General features: G+C 43.8%; 1 protein-coding gene across 1 annotated transcript; it reads left to right on the top strand.

Moving 5' to 3' along the window:
- The first annotated feature begins 603 nt into the window (after positions 1 to 603).
- On the top strand, positions 604 to 13745 carry LOC141465012 (NELL2-interacting cell ontogeny regulator 1). The gene is made up of 3 exons (XM_074148188.1): positions 604 to 755; positions 7476 to 7564; positions 11451 to 13745. Exons 1-3 carry the CDS (start codon positions 623 to 625, stop codon positions 11514 to 11516), a joined length of 288 nt encoding a protein of 95 aa, XP_074004289.1. The 5' UTR covers positions 604 to 622; the 3' UTR covers positions 11517 to 13745.
- The last annotated feature ends 5341 nt before the right edge of the window (positions 13746 to 19086 follow it).

Below are 19086 nucleotides of genomic sequence, written 5' to 3' on the forward strand. Positions count from 1 at the left end.
ATTTGAAATCTCCCAGAATAAAACCTCACTTTAAGTGAGTTACAGTTAAAACAAGGGATGGCAGCTGCGTGTTTCAGCACAGTCCCTTTGGGAATAAAAGCAATCAACACAAAAATTGCCTAAGACCCTCTCATGTGGGTGGCAGCAGCCAGTGTTCACCAAGTTGCGGACACGGCCTTGTGGGAGCAGAGGCAGAGGAGGAGCACAGCAGCAACCATCCACCACATTGTGGGCCCTTTAAATCTTCTCCACTTGGCAGCTCCAATTTTTCAGTGTTGCTATAGCAAATCTCCATGGCAATGACCCTAATCAGGGAAAGGGGGATGCAGGGGGGACGCATGCTCAGAGCGGCCGCTGGAGCCTCGCCTGCTCGCTACAGCCGCTCCGAGGGTCTGGCGCACAGGCGAAGAGAAAGATCAGGTACTTGGCAAACTGGTCCTTGGGGTGCACCGCAAGCCCGTGTTGTGTCACTGCAGCGGTGTGAGCATGAGGGTTGGCGTGTACATGTGGGTCTGTGCTTTTCATGCCTGGTCCACTCCTTTGTGGGGAGCGTGCTGGAAGCAAACTGCTGATTTTCACTATTTCTCCTCGTTTCAGGCAGGGAGGAAAGCGTGAATTATCGATGAGAGCAATGGCGTTGCCATCTGTCTGGAGCGTGCTGCGTGTGGCGATCCCGTTCATCTGGGTGGTTGGCCTCCTAAGCGTGAGGCTTGCGGGGGCCAGCCAGGACTCTGGGAGTGTCATTCCTGCAGAAAGTAGGTACCTGCCGTGCTGCCCTCACGCCCTCCCGCTGCACCACCTTCGGCTTTGTCCCCACCACTTAACCCACAGCAGCGACACAGACCTTAAGCTCCAGGGGGAACGTTGCATTGCCTGATTAGCGAGGGAGTGATGATGAATTTGTAATGTGTCAGCAAAGCACATGAAAACAGTGCTTATAAAAACAGCAAGCGAGCAAAGGATTAGTACTTATTTAGGAAAAAAATACTAACTGAATACTATAATTTTAATTGGAGCTTGTTTTAAAGCTCTTTTGTTGTAGGTCTTTCAGATCTGCTTCTCAAGAGTTTTGTTTCCAGATTTGCTGCAATACATATGAAGTCCTTGTGAGGCTGGATATTCTAGAAGGAAATTTGTGTTTATTTCTGTCAGGGCATTACATTTTGCTTATTTTAGTATGTGGTTGGAACAATAGCTCAAGTTCAACTTTCTTGTAACTACTATAGATTGACACAGGGGGAAGTTGACCCAAATATTGTATTTGTAAAGCATATATAGATTTCTGAAATCCTGCTGCTGTTCTGCAAACCTAAAAAATAAATAAATACGACAGACTGGCTTGAGCGCACCATGGAGCCGGGAGCTCTTGAATTTGGATCACAGCTCTATATTAGCTTCCTCTGTCATTTTGGGCAAGTCTCTAGTTAAATTTTCTCTGCTCCAAAATGAGGCAATAGTTCAAAGATATTAGGGGACGGAGTCAATGTTCTCAGGGTATTTTGGTGACAGCAAATGGGAAATAGCCACTCATTAAAAACTTAAAATATCCTCTGGGGAGGAAAAAAAAAGGAAGGTAATTGCATACAAACAAATCTCTAGTTCTCAGTCATGCTTACTTTGTATCACAGCTATCTTTTTACATGACTACCAAAATATTTAACACAAGACCCAATTTAGTCACTGCATCTTATTCTCCTGTAATTCCATTACTAGTTTTTAAATACACCTATGTGTATTTGTCTCTACAGGACTTAAATACTGAATTCTCGTCTTTTTCCATTCTCTTATTTTTTTTATTAGTGCTATGTTTTGGTCTGTTCTAAAGCAGACATCATCTATATTTTGTGTGTCTGTTTTATAGGCACACACTAACTGACTTTAATAAGTTTTGTGGCAAGTAGTCCATTTTGTGTCCTCAGCGAGAAAATCATGCTTGAAAAATAAATTGTATGTGCCCTTTGTGTGTCTGTGTTAGCAGAGGCAAATCAACACATTTTTGGGAAAAAGTATACAGCGATTCCTTGTTCAGCTTGTGTAGTGGAAACTCTTGGCCAGGGTCTCTGACCCCAAACTCAAGGAGTTATGTCATGGTTTTGCTATCCTGTGGCCAGGCTACTGAGTCCACCAAAGAGCCCTTGAGAATGATTCCTTGTCTTGTCTTACTCCTGCGTGTGAGAGTGAGGAATGAAGGGAAGTTCAGTGTGTTTCTGTGGCCAGTGTTTCCACAGAGACATGTTGCTCTGTCCTGAGTAATGGAGGCTGGTAGCATTCCTATGAATGCATAACAGCATTTATGTCTGAGGCCAGACCAGGAGGAAGACTATCAGCTGATCATGCATTGTAATTTTTTTTTGTGCTGCTGTAAAGTTTTAAAGCAACAAGGAACTCAGGATGCTCCTAATCAGCCACTCAATGAGTGTTGCATAGCTGCTTAGTGCTCCAGGTATTTTCCTTTGCCCATCAAGGCTCTTCCTGACAGTTAACCTGTGGAACTCCTCCCTTAGGACACTGTGGATGCTAAAAGTTTGCATGGGATTGCAGAACTGATCGGGTAAATTCAAGGAAAAACTCTTAGAAAGGGCTGTTAGATACAGCAGCAGTTCTTCTAGCTCAGGATCTGCCTCAGCATGTTCCTGAGGCCTGGGAGGGTCTTTGGTGACACATTTCTCCATACTTGCCCTGTTCTTGTGCTCTTTCATCCATTGTTGGCATCCATTGTTGGCCGTGAAGGTCACATCTGTAACCAGTGCCCATGGATGTTCCTTGGCATGGGGACATGACTGTACTAATAACCTGCTAGGATGGTCCCTGACACACTTTTTTCCATGACAGGAGGCCAGTTGCCTATCTGGAAGACAGAGTTTACTGTTCCAGAGATGAGCTGTCCCATGCCAGCTGCTTTCAAAGCTTGGGAATGCTCCTAGACACATCTAATGTACTACAAGAGATGTAGCTCGTGGGAGACAGAACACTAGGCCAGGCAGACCTGTGATATGATCTAGTACAGACATTCCTCGATCTTTTCCTGCTTGATGTCAGGTCCACTGGCTATTTCTCATCAAGGACTTGATCCTCCTGCGTGCTGGCCCATTTTGGGGGCCAGTGCTACTGTGGGACATGCATACACCTTCCCTATTGCTCATACTTAAGTCTGTACTGTCAGCCCAGGAAAATGGTGGCTGTGTGATCCTGGATGACCCCTGAAGAAAAAGGGGACGGCGATATATGATGTACACTGACCATACTAAGTGTCCTCTGCAGAGCTGACCAGTGTGGTGCTCAATGCTTTTATTTGTTCCCAGGTGTGCAAGATGGGACTGGGAACACGCCTTTAGAAGGAACAATCCCTCACACACCACACAGCATTACAACCTCTCTCTCCCACTTGGTAGGAGAAATGTGTCCCTCCTGCAGCACCAGCAATGCTCTCGTGCAAATGTAGGAAGTGCAGGAGTCTCAGGAGTCACGGGAAAGAAGCATGAGAGTGAGTCAGGGTTCTTCTGAGTGTTGCAGAGACATCCTGCCCTGTGTGTGGCACCGATATCTGGCTTGGAGTACCATCACCTGCTCTCCACTTGGCATACTTCCTGCCAGCCAGAGAGCCAGGCCCAGCTTTTTATGAATAATGCTAATTAGCAGTGATTAATCATGTCCTTATACTTACACAGCACTTTGCATATGCAAAAGACTGTTCAAGTATGAAGCGGTGTTACTAATGTTTGCGGATTATTTTCTTTAAAGTTCAGTGCAATCCACTAAAAAAATTAAGTAATTTCCCCAACCTCCCATTGCATTTATAGCCCAGATCACCCACTGTGAAAGCTGGAACGTGGAATTTGAAGAACAGAAGCTGGTCAGTCTTTTTTCATTAGCCAAGGTGCATGAAATAAATGCCATGTGCTTGCGAGGGAAAGTAAATTAGACTTCCACAGCGCTTTCAGTTCCAGTTTTTCACCAAGAAGAAGCCAAGAAGCATATTTTAAGCTCTCCTCCCCCACTTCTCTCCAAACACACAAAGACACATACAGTCTTCATGCTGACAGGACCCATTTAAAGAATTATAGCTGACTCTTGATAATTCTCATTATGTTAATCCACAAACCTGTTAAGTCTCCCAATGAATGATAGTCTGTTCCCAGCTGTCAGCAAGGAATTAATAGCACTCTGCTGTACTTTGCTATGATGTGACTTAAGGTTTGGTTTCACGATTGCTTTAAGCTGATGTAAGCCTATGCTGCCTCTGGCCTTCTCCTCCCCATAACCAGGCCTCCTGTCCTTGCCGAATTTCTTATTCTGGCTGCAGAACTTGGGCAGCCAGGATTTGATCTGGAGAAAATAAATCAGCGATCCAGCTGACCAAGCAACTGCATGGTCACTCCTGCTGTGAGCAAGGGAGGTGTGGGAACACATAGCAAGGACAGCAAGCAGGGTGGGATTGCTCCTATTAGCAATAGCACATATTTAGATTTGTTTAAAAACTTTGTAAAAACCGACCTTTAGACATCATTACTTTTTGGGAAATATCCATGGGCATCCTATCGAAAATATTGTGAGCATGAAGAGAGAACAAGTCCAGCTAGATAGGCCAGCTTACCACCCCCAGCTCTTCAGTATGGAAAGGAGACACCGAGGCAGGGGGTGATGGAGAGCAGCAAAGTCATAAGTGGGACAAAGATGGTGAATATTTAATAACTGTCTTTCCTAGTGCAAAAATTAGAGGCAGGAAATGAAAGCAGCAGATGTTAACTTCAGAGTAGGCACGAATGGTATTTTGTTCACACAGTGAATAGCTGAGCTGTGGAACTCATTGCCACAGGATGCTGTAGATGCCAAAAGTTTACATGGATTCAGGAAGCAATGGGGCAAATTAATGTGAGAAAAATTCATGGAGACCTTATCAGATGTAGAAACGCCAGCCAGACTCAGGATATCCTCTAACTTCTTGGTAGGCTAGAAGAACATTGCTAGAGGCTTATTCTTATTTCTTCCTTAAGTATCTGCTACTGGCTACTGGAGAGTCTGGCTAGTATAATAGATTAAAAGCCCGGCTAGAGTCAGGACTTGGGTAGCTCTGCTGGTAAAAATCTGACTGCAGCTATGGGCTTTCCAGGTAGTGGGGTATTGCCCCTATTTTATTTGGGGAACTGCCTTCAGGTTGCTCTGTGCTCATGCAAGATGCTTGATGGAGATATCAGCACTGCCCTAGTTGAGTCCCCAGAGCGCTGAACAGCCGTGTGCTCTGCAGGGCTGCATGGGTGAAAGGGTTTACAGCCAGCCACCTCCCCAGCTGCTCATCACCTCCTCCCAGGTACAGCTGTCCTCTCATCTGCCAGTGATGCTGCTTCAGTGAGTCCTCTCCGTGCCACTGGAAGTCAAAATGATGCATCCCATCCTGGCACGTAGCTGGTTGGAGGAATCACAGGAGCTCTCCCACTGCCAGGGCTGCAGGGCTGCAAGCTCACAGCAGGCAGGGGTGCAAACCTGGCCCAGAGACAGCTGTGCCTGGAGAAGGACCCTCCACCAAGGAGGACAGCCCAGGAAACTACAGGAGAGAGTGAATATCCCATTATGTGGCAAAGCTGGCTGCATCTGCACTGTGGCTTTGAAGAGCAGTGCTGTGCTAGGAGCTTCACGTGCTGATCCAGGACACACAGAGCTGCACAGGCAGGTGTCCTCAGTGCCACCACCATTTTCCTGCAGAAGCTGCTTTGATGTCAGGGCAGCTACTTTCACAGGGCTGGTAGAAATAACCACTTGGCATGGTTGTGCCATTCCACTAGTACCTCCCTGTCTACATAGGAGCATTTGGCTGCCATAAATACCAGTGAATGATCCCACATAGCCGTGGCCTTCATGAGGGCCTTGGAAGACTTCCCAGGTAGCAGGCAGTGATTGACTATGGAACCCATGCCTCTCCTCAAAGATGCTTGCTCCACGCTGCTGGAGCAGGAGACATTCATTTATGACCAGTAGTTTGTTTTTTCTCCAACAAGTTCTGATTTTGAGAACACTTTAGTGACAAGAACTTCAGGATATGCAGCGCTTCACCGAGGTGGAGGCAAGGCAGAGCGCTCTCTGAGGAGACCGCAGCAAAGGGAGGGAGCAGACCACGGCACCAAGCGAATGATGGATTTGCTGACAGGATGCAGATTCTTTCTAAGGGCTCTGCTCCATGATCTGAAGTGAAAACAAATTACTGAAATACTGAAAACAGGAGGGGTTAAGTGGCTTTAAAATGTGCTCAAAACCATGCTGTTGCTACTTCTCTTAGGCCTGGAGAGAGAGTCTTTGTGAGCGATGCTGTTCTTACAGAGGTGGGGACTTTGTATCTCTCCATAACCCTGGAATTAAATCCCTGGCTTGATCCCTGGGTCTGCCTGAGATGTCAGAAGAGTGGAAGGGAGATGGAAGAGGATGGGTGCGAGTGAAACAACCTTCTGAACAGGTCAAAGCCCCTAAGAGGCTTGCTGGGGACCCAGAAGCACTCTGACCGCTCCCTTCCACGAGGCCCAGCTGGGAAGTGTGTGGTGGCAGCAGGGTGGCTAGCGTGGGGTGGTGCACAGCAGGTCCCTGGCTCCAGGCAGCTCCCCAGCTATCTCAGCAGCAGCAGCTTTGCACCCTCTTTGCTTTGTCAGAGCAGCACAAGCGGATGCCTGTAGACAAGGATTGCAGCACTCCCCCCAGCATGAGGGCTCTGTGATCAATGTAAAATGTCCTCTCTCCCCATTACCCCCTGCATCTCCTCCAGTATCTGCAATTCCTTCTTCTGAAAACTCACACTTCATTAACTCTGACTGAACGAAAGGCCCTGAGATGAGTGCAGGGTGAATCCTGGCAGAGCAGAAATGCCCAGGTCCAGAAGTGAGCTGTGTGAGTTGCTGTGAAGTCGTCTCCTCCTCCTCCTTCTCTTCCCTGCCTTTTCCCTGCCCTGCCCCTCTGTGCACACACACTGGCACCAGCTGCAGAGCCAGTGGGATGCTTTGCATTCCTGGCAGAGGAAAAATACAGCAGCAGGTGAAAGGAAGCAAATAAAGATCTGGCACTGTCCCTTGCCAAGCTGCTCTGTAAGAGCTCCTGTAAAAACAGACCTGCCTGTCTGATTTCTGAACCACTGCAAACTGCTATTTTCAGTGTATCACTTCAGAATTAACCCATGTCTGAGGAAGGTTGAGGATTTCTGCTTTAAGGGGAGAGGCTGGGGGCTGAAGACACACAGCACTGGACAGAATCAAGCCTGGGCTATGTTCAGAAAAGCACATGCAGCAAAATGCTCTTCTGTTTTTGTGGCCCTTACACGTTTGCACAAGGCACAGGCACAAGCCCTGTCCATAGGCAGCCCTAATTTTGTACACATGCAGGAGTGGGTGCCTGGTAACATGTATTTTTTTCCAGCTCTGCAAGATCTCCCCCTCTGTACTGCCACACTCCAAATTTCATGCTGTGACAGTGATGTTTTCTTCTGTACCTTTTTCCAGGTCGTCCCTGTGTTGACTGCCATGCATTTGAGTTCATGCAGAGGGCGTTGCAGGATTTAAAGAAGACGGCGTATAATCTAGACACGCGGGTATGTGTTTCTATAGAAATGCTTTTACTTAGCCTTTATCTACAAGTGGCCAGGTCTGCCTGTCTGCGTACAGCAGACATGACATCTCTGCTGACTCACTTCCATTTCAGCAAATAGGATTGTACCAAGTACAGATTATTTTTCACAGGCTGGAGAGGTTCATTAAAGATCATCTCGTCAGACTTCTTGCATAACAGGCTAAAGAATTACCCCAGGCAGCTCCTGCATCAAATAGAGATGTAAAGAAGCTGCATGAAGGAGAGAAGAGCAAGAAAGATGATTTACTCTTTATCTCACAGCATCGCTTCTGGGCTGTGCCCTGAGAGTTCACTGGGCAGGAGCGGAAACCAAACAGCAGAGCAAGAAGGTGGTGGGCAGGACCGTCAGAGAGGGAAGGGACACACATATATTCCTTGCTTATGGATCGATACTCTGTGAAAAAGAGAGAAGCAGATTTGATTGAGTAGTTATCACAGCACACAAGGCATTTTGCAACTTCACATGCCGACCTTGTTCTACAGAGGTCCCAATGAACAAAAAATGAGGGTGTGTTAAATGCCCTGATTTTAGCAATACATATGTATATGTTCATAAGTATGCACAAACACTGACTGGGGTAGGACTTACCACAGCGGTTCCCATGCTGTCTGAAGTTTGCAATGGGCAGGAGGTCTCTCACCTCTAATAAAGCCCCCATGTATGTCTTGTACTACCTCTCCTTCACTAACAGCTCCATTATCACTGGCAGCATGAGAGTAGAACAGCCACATCTCCTGATTCCTTTAGGCACCCGCTCAGCGTCTCTGGCCAGTGCCACCTCTGTTGGTAGGTGAGAAGGGCTGCTTGTTCCTTGTTCACAATTCACTCAAATTATCATTCACAGCAGAGTCAACCAAAGAGATGTAAATCAATTATGTGTCTCAAACTATAACACAGAAGGGCAATTACGTTGCTTTGCCTTTGGTTTCTTGTGACCTTGGGCAATCATGTAGGACCCCATACAGTAAGACTGGAGTGACTTTAGCTTTCTTGAGCTATCAATAGCAAGCTGATTAGGGCAGAACTCTGAGTGCAGTACGGGTTACATTGCAAAATTTTCCCATGCACTAGCGTAATAATAAATAACTGTTAAGTGGCAGACTGAATAGTGGGGCTTTACCTCCAGCAGCTGTGCTAGGCTGTTCTGGTGCATAGTGGGGTTTCACTTGTTTGGGTTAGGTTCAGCTGAAATGTCTTGTACCTACACATGACATGGCAAAACCATGTGCAATTGCAGCTGTGTTGGTTCTTACGCTGTCACCAAGCTTTACATGGGAAGTTAAAGGAGGTACTAAATTTCCATCTAAGTTGCATTGGGAAGATTTTTTTTTTTTTAATGCAATAGAGGCAGCACAATTCCTTAATCCCACTTACAGAGATAGTCAGATGTACCTGTGTTGGCTATTCTATTTGAAGGATGGAGTGAGAATACAACCCATCAGAGAGCAATGCTGCCTTATAAGAGGCAAGGCAGAGTGTAAAGGGAGAAGCTGGTCCCAGAGTGCCACAACATAAGCTTCTGTTTGTGTGAGGACCTGAACATGAGGATCTGAGATGCCAAGGCACTGATTCAGAAAGCTCTCAGTACTACAGAACAAGGGGCACAGGAAGAGTGTGTCACCAAAAGAAACATAACCAGTTGTCTGGAACATTGCCCACCTTTTGAAAACTGTCAAGAGTTTAATGCTACTAGTAAAAAAAAGGGTATGTTACTGTCTGTCTTTTCCAGCCTTTGGATTGAGACTCCAAAGGCCTTTCTGGAAGAGATGCTTTAGTTAAATATAAATTATTGAATGATGCAGAGATACTAAAGTGAAATGCAGTGGCCAGAGCCCTACAGATGGCACACCGTGGCCTTCTGTTCTCTGAAAGGTACAGCCTCCATATCCTTACTCAACCACTAGTGCTTGGCTCATGCTGACCAACTATAATTTCTCAAATTTTACACACAAATAACTTCATTCAACAGCTCCTGAGTCTTGAAAGTTGTTGTTACAAGGGCAAGCCCCACACAGGACTGTTCCTATCAGGGACTTCCTGAGCCAATGCCAACAGGGCCACATTTAATTTTTGTAATTGATGCTTCTCTTTCATAGTCTTTCAGTTTGCAATTGAGTGCTCCCAGAGCTGCTCTTCCTGCCTGTAAATAGTCATGAGTGACGCCTAGGCAGGGTTTGTGGTAACAGTGGCAGCTTGTCAGCATTACTGTGAAATCCAATAAGCCTGTTTGATGTTAAGCTGATTCTATGATTTCTACTGGGCTCCCAACAATGAGAGCATTCACTCATCCAGGATTGCATTGTACAAGCGAGGAGCAGTGTTTAACAACGCCTGCCATTGCACTAAGACAATAAGTGAAAGCAGACAAGGAAAGTGAACAAGTCCTCTTTAATGCAAAGGTGGTTGTCAAAAGTTTGAGTTGAAAAGGATAGAGGGCTGTGGAGGGGAGGGAAAAGCACTTCTGGTACAGTCTCTCCCTGCAGGAGCTTGCAGTCTGAGAGCAAGAAATGAGTAGCAGAGAGTGGGAACTGCTGGGGGACAGAGCTGCTGCAGGCCGAGGGAGGCAGCGCTTGGTGCAGCAGGTTCCTGGTAAAAGTGCCCAGCCACTCCTTTGGAAACTGTGTGTCTTTGTTAATTAGCCCTTTGCTGTTTCTAATTTGTCAGGAGGCATCATGTCAGAGGAACACCAACAGGCTGAAGATCTTGTTGTTTCACAGAGCTTTTAGATAATTTGTTAACAACTGGTTTACAACCTTTACTGTTTTTTACCCGTGCAGATGGGAAACCCCTTCATGGTGAATTTAAGCCTGGTAACTTTTTTTCCCCCCAAGAAACTCTGCAAAGTCAGTCTACAAACTAGTTAAGTGACCACAAGGTGAAAAACCACAAGATATGCTCAGGAAGAAGTTTCTCTTCGGTCACAATTGCACTTGCTAATGTGAGTTGCTTGCATCAACAATTTTATTTCGAGTCTTGCAAGAGACTCAGAAATGATGGTGCCATTTGAGAAATTCAGCCTTTTTTTTTTTTTTTTGTCAAAGAGTGAGACTAGAACCTACAAAAGATTTAAGTCATTTCATTGTAATGAAAAAAATGATATTTAAATATCTTTGAGGATCTGAAGTTAATTTTTTTTCCTGGATACAGAGAAAAGAAGGCTTGGAAATGCTTTTCCACTAAGACGGTCCAAAACCAAGAGAAAGTAATTTAAAATTCTGTATACAGAGAATGTTTTTTAAGCTTTTGATGGAGTTCTGGAGGCATGGCTCCAAATGGAGTTGATAATAGGGCAACTGTCAGTAAATTAACTCAGGTTAAAACAGGAGCCACAAACTCAAGTCTAGATCTGCCCTGAAAGATTAGGAGTTTCAGACAAGGTTAGACTGACAGCTGGATTGAACTCAGAGTTATTCTAGAGAAACAGCAGTGTAACCGAGAGCACAACTGGCTCCTCAGCACATGCTATCTGGCGCAATTAAATTATACACTACTGAAGACATTGTCAACAGGAAGCCATCAATCACTGCAAAGGAATTAAGAGCAGTGCAGTTGAAAGTGGGATTTTGTTCAGCATTAATAAAGGACACTTTAATAATTTTGGCAGCCTACTCCCTGGAAGTTAACTGTGAAAATGAAAACATTTAAACTATAAAAATACTCTCCATGCATCTTGGTTCTGAATATACTTATTTCATCACTTTTTCTGGATGAAAACCAGCACTAATAACTGTGATTTTTGACTCAGCAAAGCACCTTGACTACAGCTGTGTGGAGGGACCAGGTCTAATCAATTGTATACTCTTCTAAAGTGATATATTCAGTTCTTTGATTTCATGTTTTTTTGCAGACAGAAACCCTCCTCCTGAGAGCAGAAAAGAGAGGCCTGTGTGATTGCTTTCATGCAATACACTGAAATGAGCACTGGGATCTGGCCAATGGACATTTATACATTTTTAAAATGCTGTTCAATAAATTACAGGAAGATACAGAGTGCAAGTTGAGCCACATCGCAAGGAAAACAATTTTTATCCAAACAGGTACAGCTTAGTTAGATCATTTTTGCTTTGATGTGTTTTATCATTACTGTATGTGATATTGTATCTGCTGAAATGTCAACAGAAGAAACAGTGCCAAAGTCTCTCTCACGGGTTTTATGTAAGGATAGCATCTCGTTTCTCTGGTATTTCAAGCCAAAAACTGTCCTTGGACTCTCAGGCCAACCCCTCAGCACATGTGAATTGCCACAGATCTGTGAGTCAGTGAAGGCAAATTGTGTAATATATTTATGGTAGAATGTGTCCCTAACATGAAAAGGAAGCTCCTTTGCAGTGATGCATAGCTAAACATTTGCAAACAAGCAGTCATGGCTTTATATAGAAATTAATAGTTGTCGCTGACTGCTTGGCAGTCCAAGGAAGGTATTTGTTCCCACTTGTATCAATAGTCCAGTGCACAGCAAACACAGTAATCTGTATCACAATTTTAATTTCTTCAGAGCCACACAGTAGCTGGGATCTTTTTGGAGAGATTTATTAAGTATATAATGTGATCAGTAACATTTGTAATCACATGAATACTGCCTGGCAATTGAACTGATTGCATCTGCCAAAATCTTCTAGAGAAGTGTCTTTCATTAAGCAAATCACATACTGGATTAAACCACTCAAACTGGCCTCTACAGAGAGATTTGGCAGAGAGCCTACAGAACGCCTGCATGCCCAGGAGTCTCCTGCAAACTGTATTTTCAGAAATATTTAAGTTCTTCTAAAATGGGCCATAGCTCTTGCATGGACTTTATACTCCACAGTGGTGGGTTACAGTGCTGATACTATTAATATTCCTGCTGCAGTCAGTGTGAGACAATTTAGGCAACGTAGTAGTAGTAGACGGTAAGATTGCACGTTGTTACTCTTTGAAAAAGAATAGCACATCCTTTATCTTTTTTTTTCCTTTTTTCCTTTGTTTTGGGAAGGGAGGGGGGAGCTGGGCGGGGGGTGGGGAAGCAGCAAAGGGCCCCAGTGGAAAGTTCTTGTAGATAGTAATAGATTTTTTAGAGGGCTTAAAATATCACCCCCAAACTATAATTAATAGGGATTTGTACATCAGCTAGAGCATCTATGTACAGGCTAGAAATTTTTATACAAACAAGAGTATGGGAGCAGTATTAACAGCAGTGGTTTTCAAAGTCATTTTACCAATTCTTATTAATATATCTGTCTTCCCATAGGTGGCTGGTATTTTGCTGTCAGGCTGCTCAGTAAGTTATGATGGTAGCTGTCTGTGTGTTTCCAAGCTGTTTCTCTCCCATTTTATCTACCACAGTAGGAACAGGGAAAGAGGGAATGGTGACCCGCTGCCAACTTAGTATTTTGTGTGCGGTTGTACTCAGTAACACAACTGAGTGTGTTACCATATACTCTGCCAAAGTTGTCTGGAAGGCATGTGGTTCTCAGCAAGGAAAAGCTTCCTTGCACCTGCATTTCAAGTAGAAAATTTGCTTTGTCCTTTGTAGTATTCTAGAAAACCCCTTTGTAGGTCATCAGGACTTGGTTTTTACAGAAGAGAGGCAGCACATCGCTTCTAGCAGCATCACACTCCGCTGTAGCACTGGCAGCTGACTGATGGGAGGCAACAGAGGTTCTTATCATAGACTGTATTTTGTTTTACAGACAAAACAATAGGTTTAACACAACTCCTTTGCAAAACGCTCAGCCTTAGGTTACTTTACTCCCACTTAGACTTGAACCAAAGTAATACACAGATTTTGAGGTGGCTTTTTGCAGGAGGTGGAGTTCCAGCACTGAACCTGTGAATTTTCCAGCACAGCTCACCTTTTCAGGGGGTGGCACGTCTATGGTTTTATATTGCTATTGTGCATGCATATTCTGCTTATTCCCTAAAGAATCTTGCAAAATCCTGTTGGCAAGCACTGTTTTTTGGGCTGTGTTTTTTTGCTCACAGTCGAGTTTTGATATACGCAGCTTGTTACAATAAAGAGGTGGAATGAATGACAAATGGATGTTCTCTGGCTCCCAAAGGGATCAGAGTGACACTGCAACTTTACAGTTGTGATGGCAGTGATTATTCTGTATGTATTCTTTGTCTATAATACAATACAATAAAAAGGCAAGATGCATTATAGTATTTGGTGTGCTTTTACTGATTTGAAAAATTATAGTGCTTATGCATTAATAAATATCTGGTCTTTAGTTAGGTGGAAAATCCACAGAGAAAAAGCACTATTTCAAACATGAAAATACAGAAATCTTGTATTTGGGCTAAATTTATGAATGTATTCTCATTTGCTGAAGTATAAAGTCAAACTCACTCTTATTTGAAATTAAAAGTACTGCAATGATTTTTGTGAGCATTTTTAAGGACCCCATACTCTGCACTTGGTGGTTGTGATAAAGCTCTTTATAATTGCTATGACGGCATGAAGAAACAAATTGAGATAGATAGTTTTAATTTATTATTGCTAACGAAGCTAATTTAAATCCAGAACCCCCTTGAGTCTCCACTTACTAGAAGAAACTGTATATTTTGCAAAAGGATTTAATTGCAAGAGGCCTTAAAAACAGAAAGTCTCTTTTCCCACACAACACTTGGAGCACTGTATTGCTGCGGAGCCAAGGCAGTTCTCGTGACCTTTTGAAACCAAGCTGTGTCTTCTTTTCTTTTGGCGCAGTGCTGCTGCAGGTAGCCCTGGGCGCATGGCATTTGAACACAAGGTGGAAAGCAAGTGGTTAACTGTAAAGATGCATAGCAAAGTCCTCCCTGTAAGAGACAGGATATAATCATGTTAATGTGGTGCTATCTCTGGGTAGGCAAGGTGATGAATAAATCCTGGTAATGTTCTCCACATCTCGCAGAGCTTCTCATACCTGAGGTAATGCCTTCTTTGGGTGTAATTCTGTGTGTATTCCAAGTTGGTAATTTTGAGCTGAGTATCAGGACAACTCTCTGAAAACATGTCTCTGAATGGATTTCATTTTGAAAAATGGGAACACAATTTGTCTTGCTTGTAATGAAGATTTCTATTAGGTAACATCAAAGCTAAGTAGTATTATTGCTAGCTGAATCTGGCTGGTGCATGAGCTGTTGTTCCTTGCCCATATTTTTGTGTGGAATACTTCAAAAGCCCCATGGAATACCCTTTCCAGATGGAAATCTCATATTTAGAAACCAGTTATCTCTTTGTATCCAGAACTAGTCTGTAGGTAACTCCTGGGTGATCTGAGCATCCAGTATACATTCACCATTTTCTAAGTAATAACTATAAACTGTGCAGGTAGTTCCCTTAAGAATAGCCACGTGGTTTCTGTGCCCCCTCCTTCACCTGCCCCAGGCTGGTACTCAGAGACAAGACCTCCTCCTGTAGCCCTGGGACTTGTGGAGGGGGCTGGTGCTGGCTGTTTGTTTGCTACCAGAAGACAGATCTCGCCCTGCTGAGAGCAAGCACTTGCTGTGCTGAAGGAGGCTAACAGGAATCCCAGCTTAGTTGAAAGGTAATTTAAAAGAAGAACAGCTCTGAGGCTGTTGTGCCCTTCCTGAGGCAGAGGAGCACAAAGGATGTTGTTTCCTTTGGAACCGGCACTGCCTTTGGAAAAGGCAGAAAGTTTGCCTTTGCCTCTCTTGGCAGACAGGAAAGAAAACCCCCTTGGCTAAAACAATGTTCTGCTTAGTCCTCCCCTGGCCAGGACTCAGTCAGTGAGAGAAAAGGGGAGCAAGTGTGGAGGGGAAAAGAGATACCTGCCTCCTGCAGCCTGGCTGAGCTGCTGGTGAATCGCTGCTCCTGACTGAGAAACCAGAGCTGCAGCCTCCTAAGGATTTGTATGCCGTGCATGGCAAGCGGATGCTGCGATCATTTAGAATGAGGGCAGTGCTGCAGACAAAGCCAGCACAGCAGTGTCAGCGACAGGGTTTGAAATGGGGAGCACAGAGATGTTGTGCGCACTGATGCCAAAGAAGGGATTGTTTTCCCCACTCTCATAAAGCATGGCACGTGAATTTTCCAAGCTTCTCAGAACCTGCTTTTGAGAGCTGGGCAATGAAATGCAGATGGAAGAGGTGGTTGTGAATAACCCATGATCCTCAGCTGGAGCTGTGCAGAACACGGAAAGTCTCAGGTAGGCTTCGTGCTGTGCTTGTTCCCAAAGGAAAAATGGAAGAGCTGGAAGCATCTTTTGTAAACTGGTATTTGCTGACTTGAAAATTAGGGGGAAAATAATTTGCAGGTGCTTTTACTAGCCAAGGAGAAAGGCAGCACTCACTTAAGGAGTGTTCTTGGCAAAAAAAGTTAAATAGAGGTGGAAAACTAATATCAATTGCAAATATACATATGTATGTATAATATGGATATATGTATAAAATATTTAACCTCATTTTTGCTCCAGTAAACATTTTGAATATGTAATTTCTGACAGTGATGGATGAAGTCTGTCTGCTAAACTTCTGCAAAGACAAGGTGATTTTCCAATTTGTGATTCTGGCTCTGCCTTGAACAGGTCTTGGGGCTCTGTTCAAAACATGTGCTCAGCATCTGTGCATCCCCACACAGGCAAAGGAAGGAAAGAACATTTGCCCCGTTATGCTCATGGTAATTTGTTGACTGCTGGAGAATGATCCCACACTAGAAGGGCCTTTGGTGTAACCCAGTGTGGACAGGCTTATGTCCTTATGTTATGTTCTCTATGTATATGGCTAGAAAAGAAGTTAACTTCCTTCCCTGAACTCCAGAGGGATAGAATGAGAAACACAAGGAGGCTGTTAGAAACCCACTTCATCATTCTCATCATTCCTCGGGAGACTGAAGCACATGGTAAACCCTACCAGAGCCCACTTTCCCCAAACCTGTCTCACCTCCTCGATCCCTCAGCTGGGTGGCAAAGGGGAGACAACTGGATCCATGAAACATGTAGTTCCAGTTAGCCACTGAGCTCAGAGATGATAGAGAGGAAAGGCAAAACCAAAAGGACTAATTGTAACACAAAGCATCTATCCATGATGGAGCTTTATACAGTGAAGAAGCCCAAGTATCCACTTGCTCTGTGTATAAACACAGCCCTGTCCCTAGCAGATCAAAAAAAGAATTAACATTGATAATATTCATTAATGTCCATTATTAAAGCTTCAGTTCACTACATCCATCATTATGTTTTCCATGCAATAGCTCTTTGCAGAAAAGTCTCCAGTAAACGATGGACCTTTTGTTCAGCCAGGCCTGTTTGAATGCTTTCTTTGAACTCCACATGTTTCTGTTCATGCTGAAATCATTATTGGAGCTGTTTTCTCAACACTGTGGCCCAAATTCTACCCTTATATGCCCACATGGGATTCTTCATAAACTCACTGGAAACCCCAAAATGTGACTGAGGCCTGTTTCACACTAACACAGTGCTTTGTTTAGTCTATGTCTATCTAAAATAACTGCCTTTTGGATTTCCTACAGTTCCCTGACTGTTGTAAAAGGTTTTCCTAGGGAGAGCAAAGCCCTTGTGCCCTATCCCTAGAATTACAGAACAGCAGACTGAGGGCTAAAGAAACTTGATCCTACAAATTGTGTTTCTCAAATTGATCGCAAGTTGGCTTCAAGATTAAATGTTACCCATAGTTTAAGACCTGATCATGTGAAACAACAACCAGAAGCCTAACCTTTTTGTAGTGGTGCAGAAGGTATTTCATCATCCTAAAAGCGTGAAGGTACTAAAGATAAATGGTGTCAGCAGCACCAATTACTGCATATATCTGTTTTTTCTAACTGTTGATACACCAACCTGGTTTTACTGGTCTGCACATTATAGATAGGGATAGAATGACACTTCTCAAGAGGATGGATTCTCTTTACATCAGATTTCATTTCATATAAATAAATGAAAAAGGTGAGGTAAAACTATGAATCTATACATTTTATTTTATTTTTTCAAAGATATAATAATGATATTATAACAAGTCTATCTTCTCCGATGTTTAATTCATTTTCTTTTTAATTGCTCAAGAAACTGCCTGCATCTCACTACTCAGGTGTGTGTGGGAGTTGAATGTATAGCAGACTGTAGAGCATGTAAAGCTCATCAGTAGCAGTTAAGTATGGTATAACCCTGAAGAAAAATTTGGAAACCAGGAATTCTTGAGCTGCGATACAGCTTTGCCACTCAGATGCTTTGAGGTACAGGCCATGTTTCCTTTCCCATCTCCAAATTTCCCCTCCAAATTCATCAATGGAGGAATAATATTTTCATAAGAACAATACAGACCATTGTGTTTCCCTTTGGATGTATTAAAAGCAAATGTCATTTATATATGAAAAGACCAAAAATCTTTGAGTTACAACTGTTTTCAAGTGAAATCTGTAGGCATCATAGCTCTGTATGACTTCTAGTGTCAAAGATACAAATAGTGTATAACTATTGCCTCTTTAGTTAATATTTGGATAATTTATACAGGAAATAAAAAGGTGAGTGTTATATATTTAAACCATTTTATAAAATCACTGATTTTCTTACTTGTAAATTAATGAAAAAACTTTACTTCAAATTTCAGTCCACATTTCTAATAAATCTTCCTGAACTATGCTTCTTGTATTTCCTTTCCCCAAACAAACCCATGAGTAAGTTTCATAGTCTGGAACTAGCAAGTGTGAGGTTTTCTGGCTGTGAATGGCAAACAGCTGGCCGTTTGGATCATAAAATCATAGAATCATAGAATTGTCTAGGTTGGAAGGCACCTTTAAGATCATCTAGTCCACCCATCAACCTAACTCTGATAAACAAAAACATCACTAAGCCATGTCACTAAGCACTACGTCTACCCATCTTTTAAATACCTCCAGGGATAGTGCCTCAACCGCTTCCCTGTGCAGCCCATTGCAATGCTTAATAACCCTTTCAGTGTAAAAATTTTTCCTAATATCCAACCTGAACCTCCCCTGGCGCAACTTGGGGCCATTTCCTCTTGTCCTATTGCCTGTGACTTGGGAGAAGAGACCAACCCCTGCCCCTCTACAACCTCCTTTCAGGTAGTTGTAGAGAGCAATAAGGTCTCCCCTCAGCCTCCTTTTCTCTAGGCTGAACAACCACAGCTCCCTCAGCCTTTCCTGGTAAGACTTATTCTCCAGACCCCTCACCAGCTTGCCTGTACGCTCCTCCCAGTCACTGCCCACCTGGAGACAGCATCCAACCACTCCTGCCTGAGTGACTGCCCTGTGGAGAACAGCCGCCCTGGCAAAGTGCAAAGTCCTCTTGCACACAGAGCCGGGGAGAGGGAACTGGGGAGGTTCCTCGCTCGAGGAACCCAGTGCCATGGATCCTTGTCATCCTTGCTAGGGAGAAGTTTTGCAGGCTTTGCTGGCATGGCTTGGCTGAGCACAAAACACGGAGAGAAGAATGCTGTATGCTGCGAGAGGTGCTGCAACCACTGTAGCGCACAGAAGTGTGTCAAGATTTACAGGAATAGGTTAAGAAAAAATCAAAACTCAAAATCTC

Source organism: Numenius arquata, chromosome 5 (assembly GCF_964106895.1).
Source record: "Numenius arquata chromosome 5, bNumArq3.hap1.1, whole genome shotgun sequence".
NCBI lineage: Eukaryota > Metazoa > Chordata > Aves > Charadriiformes > Scolopacidae > Numenius > Numenius arquata.